This window comes from Pogona vitticeps, chromosome 2, assembly GCF_051106095.1.
Source record: "Pogona vitticeps strain Pit_001003342236 chromosome 2, PviZW2.1, whole genome shotgun sequence".
Taxonomy (NCBI): domain Eukaryota; kingdom Metazoa; phylum Chordata; class Lepidosauria; order Squamata; family Agamidae; genus Pogona; species Pogona vitticeps.
The window spans coordinates 297,693,948-297,714,794 of NC_135784.1; the positions used below are offsets into that span (position 1 = coordinate 297,693,948).

The window sequence follows — 20,847 nt, forward strand, 5'->3', positions numbered from 1 at the left end:
TTAATAATTTCCATTAAAGCTGGTAAAAATGTGAGACTAAGTGGTGGAGATCTTTCTTGGCTTATGTCACCAAATATGAGGTCCTCTGTAGGTGGAAGAGGTTGATCAATGTCAATTTTGAGGGTTTTTTGCCAGTCTTGAAAGCATATGGGCATATGATGAAAAGTCCTCAGAGAGAGAGGAAGCATGGTTGTCAGCAGCATCCGACTCAACTATCTCTCCCTCTGGTAAGTCTTCCACCAATGGCTCTTGAGGGACATCGTTCTCAGGAGCAGAGGAACCAGCTGAAAAAATGTCCTCTTGATCTGAGGTCGAAGTATGATGGAGTCTCCTATGTGAATACTTCTCGACATTGTGGGAAGAATAAGCAGTCTGTTGAGAAGATCGCCCGACAGTCGACACTGAAAACTGAGGAGCGGAGTCAGTCGGACACTTCCTTGCATCCCTGGAGATGTCCTTTCTTTTGCTGACGTCGACTTGCTTTCAACGTTGATGTCTGTGGGGCGATGCTGATGGAGAAGAAGAGGTGGAGGAAGTGTATACATACTTCACCCTTTTCCTTCTTCTATGTCTCTCACTTGACGTCGAGGAGGTGTCAGAAAAAGAGTAGTCTCTTCGGTGTCGACGCTGATGCTTCTTACGCCTCGGTTCGTAATGGCTGGAGTTGTCCGATCTGTCCCTATGTCGACGTTGAGATGACCGAGGAAGTACCACTACTTCACATCGAGGAGATCGACGTCAAGTAGGAGAACTGTGTTTGGTCTTGACTGGTCGCTTTCGAGGTGGAGAGCTCGGTCTCGAAGCAACCGAAGATGCCGATGGAGCCAAAGACGCCCGCCCAGTTGACACAGGGCTATGAGGGGCAGAAGCCAAGACTACAGTAGCATGGGCAAGCTGGCTCGGCATCAGAGATGCCTTCAGGTGGTAATGGCTCAGCCTGTCTGGGGGGAAGCGAAGTTCCTGCCTCAGACAAGGACTCTCGGTCTTGAGAGGAGTCTTCAAGGATAGGAGAAGGAAGTGAAGCAGAGACCGGAGGTAACTGTGTATGATGGTCCTTGGCTTTAACTGGAGCCTTCATTTTTGTTTGTTTAATAGTCTTAGAAGAGGAAGTTCTGGTCGATTTCAACGCTGAAGATGCCGATTTCCTCATAGCAGTGGATTTTTTTGCCGGTTTATCAGAGGCTTTACTGAGGGAAGATTGAGGTGAGCCATTTCGGGTCTCAGATCGAGGAGTTGCAGAGGGGGAAGCGATTTCCATTTCTGATGGTTTAGATGAAGAGAGAGTGGTATCCCAGAGGTGATATTTAAGTCTCTGCTGTCTGACTTTTAAAGCAGCTTTTGTAAAACCTTTGCAATGTTTACAGGATTGGGTTTGGTGGGACTCCCCTAAACAAAAAAGACAGCGATCGTACCCGTCATGAAAAGGAAGCTTCCTAGAACAAACCACACACCAGCTAAAGGTTCCGGAGCGGGACATAAGCTAGTATAGAAAGGGGTTTTCCTACTTTAAACGTCGCACGGTGAGGTGAAGGGGTGGGAAAATTCCGAGGCAACCAAGTTAAAAGAGAAAACGCAATAGGCGATACCAATGAACAGTCCAAGGTCGGGGCAATAGCAGGCAGAGTAGTCAAGGGAAATTCCAAGTTCGAAAGTCCATAAAATTCAGTCGAAAAACCAGTAGAATATAAGCTGGGAGTGAGAGGTTCCAAACCGCTCGGCGGAAAAATGGAACTGAGGCTTTGGCGGGTGGAGCATGCGCATTACAGGCAACCTTAAACTTTGTTATTTTTCTATTAAAAGCTCGAGAAGGTTCCGAGAGGTCCAGCGCAGGCGCTGATTTAACCCTTTAATGTGTGCATTCACAGAGGCCACGCTGAAGAAGAAATTTTACCATCCCTGAAGGAAACTATTAATAACTCCATATGAGTTAATGGGCTTAAAGTTACAGCAAAGCCAGAATGCGTTCAATATTGAAAAAAAAATAGTAATTAGGGTTTTTTTGAAATGCCATTTTTTAAATTTATAAAGCTAATAAGTTCTTTTTATGAAGTAGTAATTAGAAAAGCAGAGTATACACAAATGTTCACTATAATTCTCCCTAACTACAGAATGAGCAGCCTCATGGCACAGTTGATTAAACTGTAGTGAAGATTCTGCTCACAACCTGAGTTGCTTCCTGGCCTGGCTTAAGGTTGACTCAACTTTCCATCTTTCTGAGGCTGGAAAATTGAGTGCCCAGCGGGGGGGCGGGGAAGGTGTAGCCTGCATAATTAAATTGTAAAGAGCCCAGAGAGTGCTTTAAGTGCCATAAGCAGCACATTTCATTTTGCTTTGGTATCCCATCAGAAAGGTTCGAGAAAAAACTAAAGGCCTAGTTAGACATCCCTTTAATCCAGCACTGTCAACATGCACAGAGAGAAGCGGCTAACTATCCCTCCCTGCATCACTTTCTGCACATGAGAAGGGTTTGAAGAGAAAAAGTTCCGATTTACATATAGGCTCTATACACAAGCAAGAACCCTGACTTTTCAGGGCTAAGTCGATTTTAGACAAGCAAGCAAGGCCTGCAGTTGACTCTGTTATGCATAACAGAATCACAGGGTGCACAATATCTGAAAAGCAAGCAGGTCCACCAGTTGATATTTCTCAAATGTCGTAATCTCTGTCTGATTTATTTGGTCTGAGAATAACCTGTAAGAGCTCATGCTTCTGCTTCGCTACACCCTTTTCTTCCACCAACGTGTTCAGCTTTGGTGGAGGTTCTATGATGTTCCAACCAGTTTCCTGTGGGAGAAAACTGTGGTTTAAGTCTTCCACTAAGTCAGGATAACTTCCCTAAACACAACATGAGGGCTGAAGGACAAGGGTAAGGAAAGAAACACACTGATTAACAGCTCATAAACCACAACTATTGGATTTAAAGCTCATCATGGCTTGGAGACAAGATGTTACATACAGTGGGGTCTTGACTTGAGAACTTAATCCGTATTGGAAGGCGGTTCTCAAGTCAAAAAGTCTGTAGGTCAAGTCTCCATTGACCTACAGTGCATTGAAAACCAATTAATCCCGTAACAGGCCGTTTTTGTTCCATTTTGGTTTTTTTCTGGTCTGTAAGTCAAATCTCAGTCTGCAAGTCAAACCTAAATTTTGCGGCCAGAGAAGTCTGTAACTCAAAAATCTGTAAGTCAAGCTGTCTGTAAGTCAAGGGTCCACTGTAGTACATTTTAAGCTGGCTATAAGAGATGAACCCACACAATACAGGTGGTCCCATATCCTACTATATTAGCATGTATTACTAGATATCATTACCATGTGTAATGATTTTATGCCACTGCTTTCTGAATATTACTCAGAGCAAAGAAAATTTCTGTACTATAGTACCACCTACTTGTACCACCCATAAACAGAATGCTAGCATTTCTGGAAATTTCAGCAAAATGTATATGAAGCACAGCATGTTAAACAACCCTCAACCATGAAAATATTTAGTGGAATACATACTTTGCAAGTTGCTTCTCAGCATCAGCGCAAAGCTCCAAAAGGCCCATCAGCACAGCAGAGACATCCATATAAGGTTCCCATACGGTAAACCCTCGTCCTATGAGATCAATGGCAGTTCTTCTGATGGTGCTGTGAGGAGGAAGCTTGGGGCTGGGAGGCTGCAGCAGAAGGTATGTCAAGGCCTTGCCTGTCACATAAGAAACATTGGAAAGGCAGAATCAGAGGGCAAAAAAGAGAGATCAAGCATGGACTGTTACACTCTACAGTAAACATAGGGACGTTCCAGACTTATGGGATTTGCAATAAAAGCAAAGCAAAGCAACACAACACAAAGGAACTAAAAGCCAGATAGATGTCTAACTCCTTGCAGCAAGGATCAAAAATACAGTGAGGCCAGATGTAAAATAGTGGCCCAACTAATGAGGCAGCCAATTAGCCAGTGTATCCTATGAGTCATAATCTGGGACAAATTGCCCGCACAAGTCCAAATCTACGCCATTAGGGACAAAAGATTCTAACAGAAGAGTCTAATGGGCAACAGCCTTACGCAAAGACAAAAGCAAAAAGCACACATCCATTTTACTTGTGAGAAATATGGAGGGTGAAAGAAAACTGGTAATCAGATAAGCAGACAGGTCAACAATTTTTTTCTCTTTCCACTCCAATGTGAAGATCTCATGTCATATTTATCCTGTTGGGAGTTAGAAAATTACCCAAAGATCTACCAGTATCCAGCTTAGGTAAAGGTTCCTCTTGACATTTAGTCCAGTCGTGTCCGACTCTAGGGGGTGGTGATCATCCCCGTTTCCAAGTCATAGAGCCAGCATTTGTCCGTAGACAGTTTCCGTGGTCACGTGCCCAGTGTGACTAGACATGGAACACCATTAACTTCCCTACCTATTTATCTACTTGCATTTACATGCTTTCGAGCTGCTAGGTTGGCAGGAGCTGGGACAAGCGATGGGAGCTCACTCCGTCACGTGGATTCCATCTTATGACTGCAAGTCTTCTGACCTTGTAGCACAGAGGCTTCTGCAGTATAACCCGCAGCACCACTACGTCCCTTAGAAAGTAAGATCCAGCTTAATTTCCATTTAATCTGAAATGTTTATCAGCAGTCTTCCCCAGAGAGATATATTCAATGGAGATCATATAATTTAGTCAGAGTAGCATGAAAATTCAAATGGCTGTGTCCTCATAGGCAAGTGGGCACAAGATGCCTGCCACAATTCTGTTCCCTCCTCCTTCCCCTGTCCAAGACTAACAAGGTATCGGGGTGGGGGTGGGTGGGGAGAGGCTGCGTTAGCTCCCATTTTCCTCCTGGAAATTGGATTCTAGAATCCTTGTTCTAGAACCTCTGCCAGGAAACTGTTGCTGCGGCGCTCTAGGAGTGACTGGAAGGATGAGCGAAGCCACCACCGATGGCAGACTCGTGAGTGGACCGTCTGGCCTCAGGGGCCAGACCCTTGTTAAATCCAGCTGCATGGGGATATTCATATTCGTATACGAATACAAATATCCCCATCTCTAATCCTAAACCACATGCCAATGAAAAACCTGGAACTTCATTTAGAAATGAAGTAAGGAGCTTGCTTGCCTATCACTAACCAAAAGCTGACACGCACGCACACTCTTCAAGAAAACACAGAACCACTAGAACTTGACAGAGTAGCTTTGAAATGATGACCATCTTTCAATCCACTGCAGTGGTAAAGAAATGGGAAGAAAGGAAGTCTACACGAATCTGTGAGAATATATGCGCAAGATTTAATGATTCTCTTAAGCATGCTGATTATGACAAACTGAGGAATACCAGAAGTCGCTCTTCCAGCATTTGTGAATGGTGCTGTATGAAATGTAATTCTAGTGAGTAATTCTGAAGAAGTGGAATGCAAATGGCTCTAGCCTTCAAGAGATGCTGGAGTGACATATAATTCACTCTTTTACTATGATTACAAGCTTTCTATTCCCAAGTTTCTTCAGTGATAGCATATAACCACTTAGGGTCTCCTCTCTTTGGAAGTATCTTCTTGTGAAATGAAAACAGAGAAGTAGAAGTTATCTGGAAGTTGAGTCATGGCAACTGGACTTCTTCCCTATTACTTTGAAAGAAGGTTGAAGAGGTCCAGTTGCCATGACTCACCTTCCAAGCTAACCTCATCTGGATGGCTGAGAATCTTCACAGACAGAAGTAGAAGTGATGTGCTAGTCTGAAATTCTGGGTGATATGCTGGGAGACATATTTGTGCTATGCATTTCACGGCACTACTTCCAAAGAAATGAAATGACAAGGAATAAGGGGGAAATCTGCTTTTCCTCTTATACAAATATTCTAGCCTCCACAAATAACACAAGTATGCATTGAAAGAGCCAATTGGGAGGACTCCCAGCCATAGCAAAATCAGTATAGGGAGTACTACCTGAGTTTAAGGGACAACCCCCCCCCCCCATTTTGTTGTTCATTCATTAGAACACAGAGATGTGTTATCCACTGGTGGAGTGCTGGGTAATATCCACTGGGCTACCTACGGTGTCTGTTGGTTGCTGGGATTATCATAGAGACAGAGAGACCTATAAAAACCTTGGTCTGATTCTGCAAGGTATCTCATATGCTCCTAATCCAGGACACACAACCAAGATTTCTTAGTATGGACTAGCTGTGCCTGAACTGTCAAATGATCCAAAATAAGCACTATCACTTAATTTAAAAAGAGCATCAGTGAACCATATGCATACAAACAACTTAACTGTTCAAGACTTAAATCAACTGATCCCTGTTTTAGACAAGCTCCACCACATCCTTTAATCTCTCCTCTCTCTTCGTTTTGAACAATAAACTAACTTGCCCCATAGCAGTCAATTAAGCTAAACATACACTTGAAAAAGGTAAACCATTTAGTGAGGAGAAATACGTAAAATAGCTTGTAACAAAACTTGAGAATGACACTGCAGAATTGAACTTTTAAAGAAAGCCAGGGCTTTTACAGTACTTTATTTTAGCATAATGCTTTACCTTGTATCATGGTAGATGATGAATATGGAGGGGTAAAGTTTCTTTCTCAGCACCCTGCTCCCTTTCCTGCAAGAACTCAGTACAGAGCTACAAATTGGTATGATCTTCTGACACTTTCAGTGTGCCTTTAGTGAAAAAAGATCTATGGACCACAGTTTTAACAACAGCCATCAGGAAAAGAAAGGGGCAACTAATAGGCAGACATGCATGCAGTGCAGTGTGAACTCTATGTTGTGCAATCTAACTGCAGGACAGAACCTAACTTTAAGATTTTACCAAATGTAGGAATGGTTAAAGGTAAAGGTAAAGGTTCCCCTTGACAATTTGTCCAGTTGTGTCCGACTCTAGGGGGCGGTGCTCATCTCCGTTTCCACCCCATAGAGCTAGCGTTTGTCCGAAGACAATCTTCCGTGGTCACATGGTCCAGCGCGACTAGACACGGAATGTCGTTACCTTCCCACCATAGTGGTACCTATTTATCTACTTGCATTTTGCTTTTGCATGCTTTCAAACCACTAGGTTGGCGAGGAGCTGGGACAAGCAACGGGAGCTCACTCCGTTGCATGGATTCGATCTTACAACTGCAGGTCTTCTGATCTTGCAGCACAGAGGCTTCTGCAGTTTAACCCGCAATGCCACCACGTCCCTTGCAGGAATGGTTAGAGCTCCACAAACCACTGAACTCGTATCCAGCAGTTCTTAATCTTTCAGCTGCAGTGCTGGAAGAAACCCTATGGATGACTGAGTCCAGCCCATCTCAGGGAGGAACAATGGAGAATTGAATTCCCAGTCTCTGGCTCTGCAATCCTTATACTTTACCTGCTCTCTTATGGCTCCTTGCTTTCCTTGTCATACAACTGGCTCTGGCTTGAAGGCAAAAGTGGCTCAGCTGTGACTACACTACTATAGCAATAGGTAAAGGGAAAGATTCCCCTTGACAATTTGTCCAGTCGTGTCCGACTCTAGGGCACAGTGCTCATACCTGTTTCCAAGCCGTAGAGCCAGCATTTGTCCAAAGACAGTTTCCGTGGTCAAGTGGCCAGCACGACTAAACACGGAACGCCGTTACCTTCCCACCAAGGTGGTACCTATTTATCAACTCGCATTTTGCATTTTGCATGCTTTCAAACTGCTAGGTTGGCAGGAGCTGGGACAAGCAAGGGGAGCTCACTCCGTCACATGGATTCCATCTTACGACTGCAGGTCTTTTGACCTTGCAGCACAGAGGCTTCTGCGGTTTAACCCGCAGCGCCTCCATGCCCCTATAGCAACGAGAAACAATAAGAAGCTTTCATCATGTGGTATTCCAGTTCATGATAAGATAGGTGCAACACAAACAGACAGGCCTGAACACAGAGAAAAGAAACTTCTGCCAAAATGGCGGCTAAAATGTGTGGGTGAAGAGTCCATGGAAGAAATGAATGCTGCCTTAAATAATTATGTGTTAATATATAGGTCAATTACACTTACAATCCTCAGAGATTCCTTATTATAAGGACTTTAAACTGAAATTAGTTCACTAAGATTTATGCTATTACAAAGAATGTGAAATGACTTAATAATGACCGACCACTTTTTTGTGTGTGTGTGTGTTGCTAATAAAGACATATATTTAAAAAGGGGGGCTGGAGTGACAGGGAATGGCCAGACTTTACTTTTTTTGCTTTTCACTTTGTCGATTGTCCACCAATTTAAAAGCAAAGCACCTTGGATGTTCCAAAGCTTTTTAGTTGCAGACAGAAGCAGAAGCTATTTCGATCATGTGGTTGCTACTCCTGTTTAAATAAGACATTTTAAAAATATTTAGCTTAGTTCATTCATGCTATAAGAAACGAATAAACCTGCCTTAAAAACAAAAGCGAAAGAAGAAAAGACACCGTAATCTTGTTAGGCTGGGAAAAGAAGAAATAAATACACACATAAAGGAATGTGCTCAAGCCAGACTCTATGCCTGTCTACTTACAGGACAAAATGAAAGGTCAGGTTCAAATAATATTTGGATGGTGGCAATGTATATTCATACCATGGATCTGTTCAAGTGAGCAGATCCATAGTATGAACAGATCAAGTGAGCAGATCATCTTGAGATTTGGTGCTGATCACTTCAAACCATGCTTTCTTCCTAGATATCCTTACAACCATAACCTGCTCCAGAAAGGCACTGGTGGGCTTTCCAGAAAAATCAGTCTGTACAGATATTCTGGAACCTTTTAAGCATCTAAAAGTGGCTGAGATTCGCGTGCTGTGCAGCAGGAAAAAAACAAATGAAAGCTTGCTGATGGCAGATGAGCTGACAGGAAACAGACTACTGGAGAGGGTGTGTGTGATGATCAACAGATTCATCAAAAATATCAACTCTTGAAGAACCTTTACAAGGCTAACCATTTTGGTACTTTTGCTAATTTGTAATTGGCTATTTTATTCATCAGTATATCTTGCTTCCTCCTGCTTTTTGTTCTGTTCTGTTGTTTGGAACTGTAACCTGTTTTATTGGTAGGGCTTACTAGAGGTCTACAACTATTGAATTAGTTTTCAGATTTGCCCGGATCCTCATGCAATGCTGCCATAGATGTCTACAGCCGATCCCATAGGGTTGAAGCTGCTCACTGTTCCGAGTTTTATAGCCACCAATCATTTTGGCTTCATATCCCTGTGAAGTGGTGGGATGTGAAAAGCACTTTCAACATTTATGGCTCTCTACAGATAACACAATAAACTCCACATTTTCATTTACATTTACTGCACTGGAGTTAACAGCTATGTTCAATTAAGAGAAGTGACTGGGAGCCTTCCGATCCATACTATGCTACATCATCAGCTCCCAGTCTGATTAATTTGATCTACACTTCCACATCTCTTCTCTGCGGCTTAAAAAAACCCCTCACAAAACAGTAACGAAACACCAGCCCCCTCTGCATCATAAAGCCTGTATCATATTTTTCCACATTCAGATTATGCATGCAGAAATGGAGATAATGAATCTTGTAATGGATTATTTTCATTTTCAAATGAAGCAGAGTGAAATAATGAACTGCAGCAATCATCCATTAGTAATATGTGAATGAAAGCTAAACAAGTAACTTTCTGCAATAAATGTAATTGATCATTACCGTGATGCTATTATACAGTAGCTCTTTTTAATATCATTCATTTAGCTACTTATTGCTGTGATTGAAACAAAATATTGATTTTTATATTTCCCTCCTCCTTCCTACAGGCTGTTCTCAAAACCTAGCTTCATATTTTTGCTTATTGAATAAACTGCCTGTCACATACAGCAGCTGAGCGGAGGTTGGCCAGTCAGTGCATCGTCCACCAATACCCCAATGTAATCAATTGGAGAGGAGACTGGTTTGCTAAATATAGTCCATTGGTTCTTCCGAACACATGTATTATTTGAATTTATTAAACATTTTACTCCTAGGCCATTTAAGCCTCCTCCTATTTAAATAAAACACTCAAGCCCTTGAACACAAGCAGATTAGCAAATACCTACTACCAACAGACACTTTAAATATTTCTCTTGTCAACATTTATCTTGTTTAAATTGAGCTGGGGGGGGGGAAGATGAACTAAACAAAAGTCACTCTGCTGCCCACTTTTCAGTCTGGACATCTTTGTTTAAGCTTTGACTTGGCTTAAATGAACGAATTAATATTGACAAAAACATCAACTAAGCTAATGAGTTGTTAGTTAAGGCAATAAACATGTCACATTAGAGTCAGTGCAGTGAAGAGGTAATTAGCCCTAGAAAGGCTCCGCTGATTGGGGCTGTTGGGATCCTTTGCTCTTAACCTTTGAGTCCATTATCTAGTGCAGGATGAGCAACGTCTATGCTAATGCAAATCCGCCAATACACATCGGCCTTGGTACAGTAGCCAAGGACTGCATTAGCAAGGATGTGAAGGGGCTGGCGCCTTCATATTTACCCAGTGTCTATTAACAAGTTTACATATTAGCTCAAAGGATTACAATAAGCTACAGATGTGCCTGAATTGGGAAAACCAGAAAAAAATAACCGAGAGAACAGCATAGAACGGAATTGATTAAGAGGCAATTGTGACTAGATGAGATACCTATCTCTCAGAGGTGAGAGGAGGTGGAATGTGATTTTTTTTTCCATAGAGGAGTTTTTATTCATGTCCAAATCAGACTGCAAAAGTAAATAAAAAACTGCATAGCACTTCTTGGGGTGATATAGGGGAGGGGGATACATAGTTCTTGAAAACCATGGATCAAAACTGCATACTAGAAGCCCAGAAATACTGTTTAGATTTCTGTTATCTGAATATAGTACATGATTTATTAAAAAATATACAGTGGTGCCTCGCATAATGAGCACACCGTTTAACGATGAATCCGCATACCGATGCGGATTTTGCGATCGCTAATGCGATCGCATACCGATGTTTCTTCGCATTGCGAGGGGGAACAGTTGTTCGGCGGTTCCAAAATGGCCACCAGAACACCCAAAATGGCCACCGGAACACCCAAAATGGCCTCCAGAACATGGGGAAACATCGCAGAACGGTGAGTTTTGGGCCCATTTGGAACCCAATGGGGTTTTTTTTTCCATCCGTATAGCGATGTTTCCCCATAGCAAAGGTTAATCTGGAATGGATTAACCTTGTTATGCGGGGCACCACTGTATTAAAGCTAATGAAGTAAAATAAAATATTATTAATATATTTATAGATTCATGCAGTGAAATTTCAAGCACTTAAAACATGGCAGACATACATCAATCAGTATGTTAATGTTCCTCAGCAATGTTCTCAGGAATAATAATGGGGGCCAGAAAGTCTAACATGTAGTAACATACTTTTGTGTCAGTTCCATTGACCGCCAGTGCATATCCAAGCCCAATTCAAAATACTGGTATTTAAGGTAAAGACCCTAAACGGATTGTGTGAGTGGCCATCGTGCCATGACAAAACCAAGAGTAGTTGCTGAAACAGGTTCCTTTATGGAGCAACAGAGCTTTTGAAGGGCCAACAGGGCCATTAACGTAAAACCCATAGCTCAGGGTACTGGGGAGCTGACTTCATTCCTTCAGTCTTTGGGGAACAGCCCCTGCATAGTCTCTTACTGGGAGGAGCAGAGTCTCGCCTCCTCTACCAGGTCAAGGCAGGGGTTTTTCTGCACCAAAGGTGTTGGATGCATGCTGCCGACCATCTCTAGGGGTGGGTGGCAAAGGCTCCCTCCACAGTCACTCCTTGGCAATCCCTGCAGGCTGCCACTGGCCCGTATGTGTGGTCATTCCCCTGGGTGGCACAGCCAAACTCCATACAGACGTGGCTGGCATCTCCCACGCAGTGGGCCAGAGGAGTGGGAGGCTGACCTTCCCAGGCCCAGGAGGGAGGCTGATTGTGGTGCTTTTCCAGTGAGGCTGCTTGCCCCATGTGCTTCTTCTGTTGGTGGCAAGCCTGCCACTCGTTTTCAAGCCCCCGAGCCTCTCAGCTCCTTGTCTGGTCCCAATGGACCCAGGCAGTTTCCTTCAGTAGTACAAGCAGCTTGAGACAGTAGTTGCTCTCGGGATCATGTCTTTGGACTATCTCCCATCCAGCCTTCAACATCCCTGGAAGCAGCAGCATCTCCTAGGCCTCACATGCCTTCCAATCCATGGCATCCACCCAACAGTCCTCCTCTCCTGGCTCCCACTTCTCCTTAAGTCCAAGTACTGCCATGGCCACAACTGCAATCTCAAGGACATCGTCCACCTCCCCTTGGCCAATGCCCCAGTACACAAGTGAATTGCGGGTAGGGAAAAAGCAAAAAAAGCATGCTGCTTATATATCACCCCATAATGCTTAAAGCACTCTCTGGGCAGTTTACTACTTTATTATGCAGGCTACACATTGCCTCCCCCCCCCCTTGCAAGCTGGGTATTGACTTCAGTGACCTTGGGAAGATGGGAGGCTGAATGAATCTTAAGTTGGATACCTGTGATTGAACCCATGTCTAGAGCAGCTGCAGGACTGCAGTTTAACCACTGCACCATGAGGCTCAGCCAGCACTCTATGAGAGGTGGAACCCTACTGGTCCCACAGTTTGGGAATGGGAAACTTTTAAGGTCCAAACTTACAAATTGACACAAGTGGTTCTGGCTGTGTGCCTTCAGGTTTGTTTGTCCAGTCGTGACCCCATGGACCAGAGCACGCCAGGCCCTCCTATCTTCCACCGCCTCCCGGAGTTGTGTCAAATTCATGTTGGTTGCTTCGATGACACTGTCCAACCATCTCATCCTCGGTCGTCCCCTTCTCCTCTTGCCTTCACACTTTCCTAACATCAAAGTCTCTTCCAAGGAGTCTTCTCTTCTCATGAGATGGCCAAAGTACTGGAGCCTCAGCTTCAGGATCTGTCCTTCCAATGAGCACTCGGGGTTGATTTCCTTTAGAATTGATAGGTTCTCTTTGCAGTCCAGGGAACTCTCAAGAGTCTCCTCGAGCACCACAATTCAAAGGCATCAGTTCTTCGGTGGTCAGCTTTCTTTATGGTCCAGCTCTCACTTCCATACAACACTACAGGAAAAACCATAGCTTTGACTATTCGGACTTTTGTTGGCAAGGTGATGTCTCTGCTTTTTAAGATGCTGTCAAGGTTTGTCATTGCTTTCCTCCCAAGAAGCAGGCGTCTTTTAATTTCGGGGCTGCTGTCTCCATCTGCAGTGATCATGGAGCCCAAGAAAGTAAAATCTGTCACTGCCTCCATATCTTCCCCTTCTATTTCCCAGGAGGTGATGGGACCAGTGGCCATGATCTTAGTTAAAACTGGTCCACAGCTAACAACTGTCCGGCCAATATAAGACTTCAAGAAACCTCTGAAACTTTTCTGTTCATTGCCGTAATCTTTTAAGTTAAAAGCAAAACAAAAAACAAAAACAAGCCCCCCCCAAAAAATCCCAGCAATGTGGTCCATTTACACAATCTAAAAAGAAAAGTGGGAAATATCCTTATTAGATCACTACTACCTCATATATCAGCAAGTTTTTGAGTCCTACAGGACTCTTCATCAGGATGGCATTACGAAGCTGAGGGGCATACAGAAAACACAGAAAAGTCACAACAGTCATCATGGCCACATGTTGAGGCCAGGCTCTGGCCAGGCTCTCTTGTTAAAATAAGTTCAAAAATGAGTCTGCAGTCTTGCAAAATCAGGTTGAGGTGGTAGATTTCAAGTCTCATTATCTTCCCAGTCTTAGTCAAGAAAGGGCTTCCTGGCCCCTCAGCATCTTTCCCTTTGCTTTATGTGAAAGCATATGGTTCCTGACTGGCTGAGAACAGAAGCAAAAACATCTCACATTGAGGGGAAATGTAAGGTTTTTAATTTTTAAAAAATCCCAACACAAATGGGATCTACTGTTCATTTAAAGATTCAGCTGGAGGGGCAGATCCTAGGGTGACTGGCCACCATTAGCTCTAAAATATGCACATCAGCCATCCTTATCCATGGGTGGAGGACAGGTTCTAAAAGCCTCAAACGGCCTTAAATCCACCCCACTAAGTAACTCACTTAATAAGTTCAAATTCTGCTTATATGGGAAATCTGGCCAGCTTTAAGTAAGGTTAATTAAAATGTGGTAAAGTTAGCAGTTAGGAAACCACTTCAGGTAGAGGCTTGTGTTGAGAAGGCACACTGCTTTTGGAAGGACCTCTTCTTCAACTGAACATACATGGGCCCCGTCCCCGTGTTCTTTTTAGAACAACTAATTTTAAGTAATAACTTCAGCTGATCTTGCCACTACGAAGTAAAATGAAACTAAAACATGCACTCTTAAGTGCCGATACGACGAGACAAAGACTTTGACTTTTTGAACCCCCAGGGGAAGACTCCAATTGATTTCAAGATTTCACCCAGAGCCCTTTATGTCCTAGCAATGAAATTAATAAAATAGTAAGACATAGTTTTATTACTTTAATCGTTTTATTAGATGAGGCCTAAAATGCATCTCTTATCTACCTGCCAGCTTTTTATGGCTTTTCTGGAAAAAAAAAAGTGCCAAAGTATGGGTTTCAAAATGGTTTATCCTGTCTGCGTGACAGGCACATTTTTGTACAAGTTTTGTGTGCTTTTTCCCTAGATAAATATTAAAAGTACCAGTAAATAATAGAATGGAGATAAATGTGATGTTTGTAATACATTTTTCAGACTAGTTAATTCTACTTTTATACCTTATATTTCAAATAATGTTGACTCAAGATTAAAGCCCAATTCACTTTTGGAGTCAACTGTGTGTTTAAAGAGTTCTGATTTTACAAGGACAGGAAGTTTTAGACAGAAGCTAGAAGCTCTGATTTAGCATATTTATTTCAGTTTCTAGGTGAGGGATGTATGTGTGTAAGAGGAAGTAATTATGTTTTCTGTCTTCAGCAGCTCATAAATGTTCCCACTAAAATATATGCAATCTGTCTTCACAGATTCCACCACCCTAAAGGGAGGCCCCAAAGACTCAGTGATGCCAAAGGCTACCTCAGAAAGGACTTGTATATTGCAAGTGGTCAATATGGCTAGCTAATGCTGCCTTCCCAGTAACTGATTAGAGACTAGGAAAAGCAAGGAGCAGTGCCTACTGTTGCTCTTTTCTTGCTCTAAGGTACCTGGGTTTTTAGACCCTGGACTCATATTTGATTATGACGTACCCTAAAATGGTAGTCTGCCTCTCTGCTAGTTCAGACAATGGAACCTGTCACTTCTGGTGCTGTGATGAACGTGGACAGTAGAATATAGGAAGCAAACATCCTTACTATCATATAATACGCATTATTGTGGCCTACAAAGTTAATTTTATTTATTTATTTATTTATTTATTTATTTATTTATTTATTTATTTATTTATTTATTTATTTATTAGATTTTTGCCCCGCCCCTCTAAGACAATGTCTACTTGGGGTGGCTTACATAGATAAAAACACGGCAATATAACATATATAAAATTATAAAATTACTATTATAACAATTAATTTCAAGCAAGACGTTACCAAGATGGCATAACTCAATAAAAAAGAAAGAAAAGGGAAAAGAAATAGGAATCACTTAATTATTAGTATATATTATTAAGTTATTAGTATATAGCAATATTTAGACAATTACAATTGCATTGCTCAGGGAAAACCCACAGAATCTTTTGAAGAACATGTGATTATTTGTGTGTATGTATGTATACACACACACACACACACACACACACAACTGCAATTCATATACACTGCACATTACACAAAACCGTAAGTCAGAGACAAAAACAGAAGTCAACAGCTGAGACTGTAAACTTAACGGAGAGAATGCTGCCAAGTCACTGGCCACTTTCCATTTCAGAGTCTACCACCTAACATGGGAATTGTCTGGCACTTTCACATAATTCAGATATATACTGATGAAAACAAAAACTTGCACTATACTTTGTGTTGTTTTGGCACTGAGAAGCTAAGACACAAGTGCCATTAAAATCTGCAAATCTCTCTCTTTTCTCTACCACGGTAATTGAAACTGTTATCATTATCAGGTTATCATTATTTGTGGAAGGAAGGAAGGAAGGTAGGAAGGACAGTGCTTTTTTCTAACAATAACCCTAAGGTTTTGGAACAAACTGCTAGATGAAATATACTGCTATATATCATCTGGTTATGAATCGTGATAAAAAAACCCTATCTGCCAAAATTTGTAAATAAACTCAGTTTTTAATAGAGATAGCGATAAAAAGGCCTCTTCTGTCAGTCTGTTCAGCCTATGATTTGCATAACCATAAGCATTTCAAGTTAGAAAATGAATGTCGCATGCATCATTAAGATTCCTCTATCATAGATGCTCAGTGAAATATTAAGAATTTAAAAAAAAATCCCATTTGATCTCAATAGATGGGAAATAAAGACATCCGGCCATTTAAGGGGAGCTACAAAGCATGCTGATGTAATGTTTCTGACTTGGATTGAGTGGGAATGAACACAGCTGTTTCATTGATAGTTCTGCATAGTAGCAATGGGAGGGCTCAGAAACATGTAAGAAGGGAGCAATTGACCTTTGTGTGTCACCTTTTATAAATAGCTAGGTACACATGGTTCCTTTGGACACTCTTCTAAGATCTGTGGGTGCCTTCATCAAATACACTAAGGCATAGAAAAAAGTAATATCATTCTGTACACCGACATTTTCCACGAGAGAAAAAGATGCACGCACATTTTATGTTAAACAGATGCTAAAATATATTTAAATAAGCCCAACTACTAATAAACTCAGCCACAAAGAAAGAAAGAAGGGATTAAAACAACTGGTTTGCCAATCTTTTCTGTCTAACTCTGGCATGGTTAAACCGACCTAACAATGCTATTTTTCTTCCTCTCAGAATCTGCAGTTGGTGAATCAAATGTGAAAGCAAGATCAATTCTGTTCCAAGACAGTAAATGAGCTTCAGCTCAGGCTTGTTTCAATTTATGGAGAGAATTCAACTACACCAGATTTAAACGTATTCACAGTCCGGCTAAGAAACTATGGAAACAGTAAACAAAAGTCATTTTTTGCCGCAATTTATTTATAATCTGGCAAGACGAGGGGAGAAATTATGTAGCTTATTTTTCAGATGCGATACCTGTCTTTATATGTTAAAATTAAAGGTCATTAAAGTAGTCTTTATTACTTCTTAGCACAAAAAGAGAATTATTGAAAAGGCTTAAGACCCTTATAATCCGTAATACAGGACTGCACATGTTTTCACATGCAAAATAACTTGCATGTATATCACACAGTTATACAATGTCAAATTAAAATAATGTTTGTACTATAGGTTACAAGATGAGAATAATGGGCATGGTCCAAAGCTATAGAAATAACTATTTTGCCATCAAACTAGAAAATAAGGTATATTGATTATTTAAATATCAATGGACTATTGAGCCTTGCATGGTGGTGAACAGCAGCTAACTTTAAAAAATGTATTATTGCTGCTGCTTCCGCTTCTACTACTACTAACAACAACAACGACGGGGAGGATAGTCCCCATTGTCATTGGGGCTCTGGGAACAATATCACGAAATTTCACACAGTATTATAAGCAGTTACAGATTTCAGAAATAACATCAGAGCTACAAAAAAATGGCAGTCTTAGGAACAGCATATATATTAGATATAGAATACTCAGAAGCAGTTTAACTTCTTTCTTCTGGAGGTGCTTTGCTATAGGCTGGCTCTTCACTGGGGATGCATAGTAGGGAATTCAACCTCTGGCTCCACAGCCATACAGTGGTGCCTCGCTAGACCATGATAATCCGTTCCACTGAAATCGCTGTTTAGCGAAATCATTGTTTAGCGAAAAGCATTTCCTCATTGGAATGCACTGAAACCTGTTTAATGCGTTCCAATGGGGAAGAATCGTTGTTGTCTAGCGAAGATCGGCCATAGGAAAGCCGCTTTGCGAACCGCCGATCAGCTGTTTAAATCGCTATCTTGAGAAACTTAGGTCCCGAAAACACCTGTTTGCAAGCGCAGATTGAGCTGTCAAAACTGTCGTCTAGCAAAAATCGGTTTGCGAAGAAGGGACCAAACATTGTTCAGTGAAATTCCCCCATAGGAACCACTGTTTTGCGAATCGCTATAGCGATCACAAAAAGCCAATGTCTAGCGAAAAAAATGTGGGGTAACTGTCTAGCGAGGCACCACTGTATATCTAACTCACTGAGCTAGACTCTAACTCTGTAATTACACATAGAACTTAATTATTTTACCAGAAGAAATGCTACACTTAAATCTATACAGGTGAGACTAAAGGTGGAGCTAGACATAATAATTTCTACAGGGAGAAAAGTGGAGTAGAAAATCAATCAATCAATCAAGGGCACTTCCCAAAAGTTTGTACAGAATTCCTAATTTTCATTGTAGTGTAGTTATAGACACCGATGATGTGGCATCATTGCATTATATAATTAATTTGCCACCCTTCTTTCTTAGCAGCCAATTCTGCAGAACTCTCTTGAAGGTCCTTTGGCTCCTTACTGTTCTGTTCAATCTGCATAAGATCTGAGTTCAGTGCCCTTAGTATGATGTTGTCAATATTAAATCCTCTTTCCATCTGACTTGGTCCCCTGTCATCTCAGTGCTTATTGAAGCATCCAGCTATGATTGGGAAATGGATGAAGGTAAGCGGACTGAGGCTGATTGCAGTCAGATCTTACCAACAGTCGTAAACATTATAACATCTTTTCATTTGAGCCTGGAAGAAATAGTCACAGTGAAGCGTTTGAGAGCTGACTTGTTGGATTTTTATACAGTATTTTAATTGCAATTCGTGTAACTAAGGCAAGATAGGAATGTGAATAAAATATTTAAAAAAGAAGTCCTTCAACATCCACAGTACACAACTGTATATTTTTGAACATGACATTGACTGAGCTGAAGTGCAAAATGCTTAGCATTAATAGCTGTATTGATGGCAGAGAGTTTGAAAAATACACTGCTTTAATGACTCAACCAAGTATTTTCATATTCAGGACAGAAGAGTCATTCAGATTTATCAGCCCATTAACTTTATAAACATAGCATTAGCTGCTGTTTAGATGTGATGTGGTGAATCTGTAATGAGAAATTCTTTACGTGGCATTTTATAATTAAATATCTCATGAACCATTTGTAAGGTCAACAAAGATTAATGCGAGATGTCAGGCAAGGTCACTGTGTGAATTCCTAAAGAATCACATCCTTCCTTACAGGAAGGAGCAGAAATATCACAATTAATAGGCACTAAACACAACACCAGGCAAATATGTGATAAGAGTTTAACACATTACCACATTAAATGAACGAGATACTTGCTGATCAAAATAGGTTACTTCAAATTGTTTTTGCAAATGCAGTTGCTGAAGAAAAAAACATGTATTTCAGCGTAAGATTTTTTTCTTCACCTCATTGCTTTCCTTGAGGAGTGTTTAAACATTGGTCATGTTAGGGTTGCGTTTACACTGAAGGACATCTTAATCTGCATTGTTTTCCTATTTCTTGTATACCACTATTCTTTCAAAGTGGAGTATTTTTAGTTTTCAAGGGAGGAGTTGCATATCATATATGAACATTATCTCTTCATACAACTGGGTGGGGAAGATCTTTCATGGAGATCCCTGAGAGCTGCTACTTTGCAGAAAAGAGATGACTGTGTTAGATGCACTAACTTATAGGCCGAAACTGCCTACTCCAGCAGCAGGACTGCAGTGTGCCCTACGAGGAATAACAGGAGTATAAAGATAGCCTCTTGTTTCTTCTGTTGGCTAAATAAGTGATTCTTCTCATATATTCCTCTTTATCTGCATCAACAGCACACCATACATCTTTTACATGCATTAATAGAAGGGGTACATCAAAATTAGACACAACGATCCAAGTAAAAATATATGGGGAGGGTGAGTGAATGACTATATCCTCAAGTAAACATCACAATTACCAATTTAATAGATAATTAATTGATCGCTTTGGCTCGGGTGAGTTTTTTATGTGATAAAAGCTCTGCAAAGATGCCTCTTTTTTCCACATTGATTCACATTTCTAGCATTGGAATACTATCATTCCACCTCTTTCTCTATAGAGAGTATATACATGGCACACATGAATGCATGAATGATAACATGTAAAACACCAAGAAGGTCTACATCAAGCAAAAAAAAAAATGACTGTTTGATATAGACCCTTTTTGGAACTGAGAGCATACATGCATTTCTAGGGGTAACCACAAAGTATGATTTAGTGACAGAATTGGCACAACAATCTGGCAGCCCTATACTATTTCTGTAACTTTGGCCTAGTTTTACAGCTATAAACTTTTCTCTGGGTTATATCACATCAGAATGTATTCACCTCACTAATTGTACGCTGGGTACTTTTAAGAACCAACTAAAAACGTGGATGTATAGGCAGGCCTTCCCTTCCAGTTAATTCTTGTCCTCTTTCCTTTTTTCTCTCTCTTTATTTGATTTATTTTGTATTTTTCCCATTGCAAAATCATTTAATGAATTAATTGTTATAAATTTTTCTTGAACTTATTATGTTTTATGTTGTAAGCCGCCTAGTGTTCGAAATGACTAGATAGGCGGGGTATAAATACAAATAATAATAATAATAATAATAATAATAATAATAATAATAATAATAATAATAATAATAATAATAATAATAATAATAATAATAATAATAATAATAATAATAATAATAATAATAATAATAATAATAATAATACCTGGCATGACAGGAAGGAGACTTCCAGCTTAGCCGAGTCCATGATATGCTAACTTCATATTTGTGATAGAGAAGATGATGATACTTTTCATACAGAACATTACTTCAGAGTTAAAGTATGCCAT

General features: G+C 40.9%; 1 protein-coding gene across 3 annotated transcripts in view; it reads right to left on the reverse strand.

Annotated features, from left to right (window-relative positions):
• The window catches only part of WDR7 (WD repeat domain 7), a 277,096-nt gene that overhangs the window by 79,866 nt on the left and 176,383 nt on the right, over nucleotides 1-20,847 (reverse strand). For all 3 annotated transcript variants that reach the window (XM_072992896.2, XM_072992895.2, XM_072992897.2), the window contains one exon: nucleotides 3,502-3,688. In XM_072992896.2, coding sequence (XP_072848997.1) covers nucleotides 3,502-3,688 — 187 coding nt within the window. The remainder of the gene's footprint in view (nucleotides 1-3,501; nucleotides 3,689-20,847) is intronic.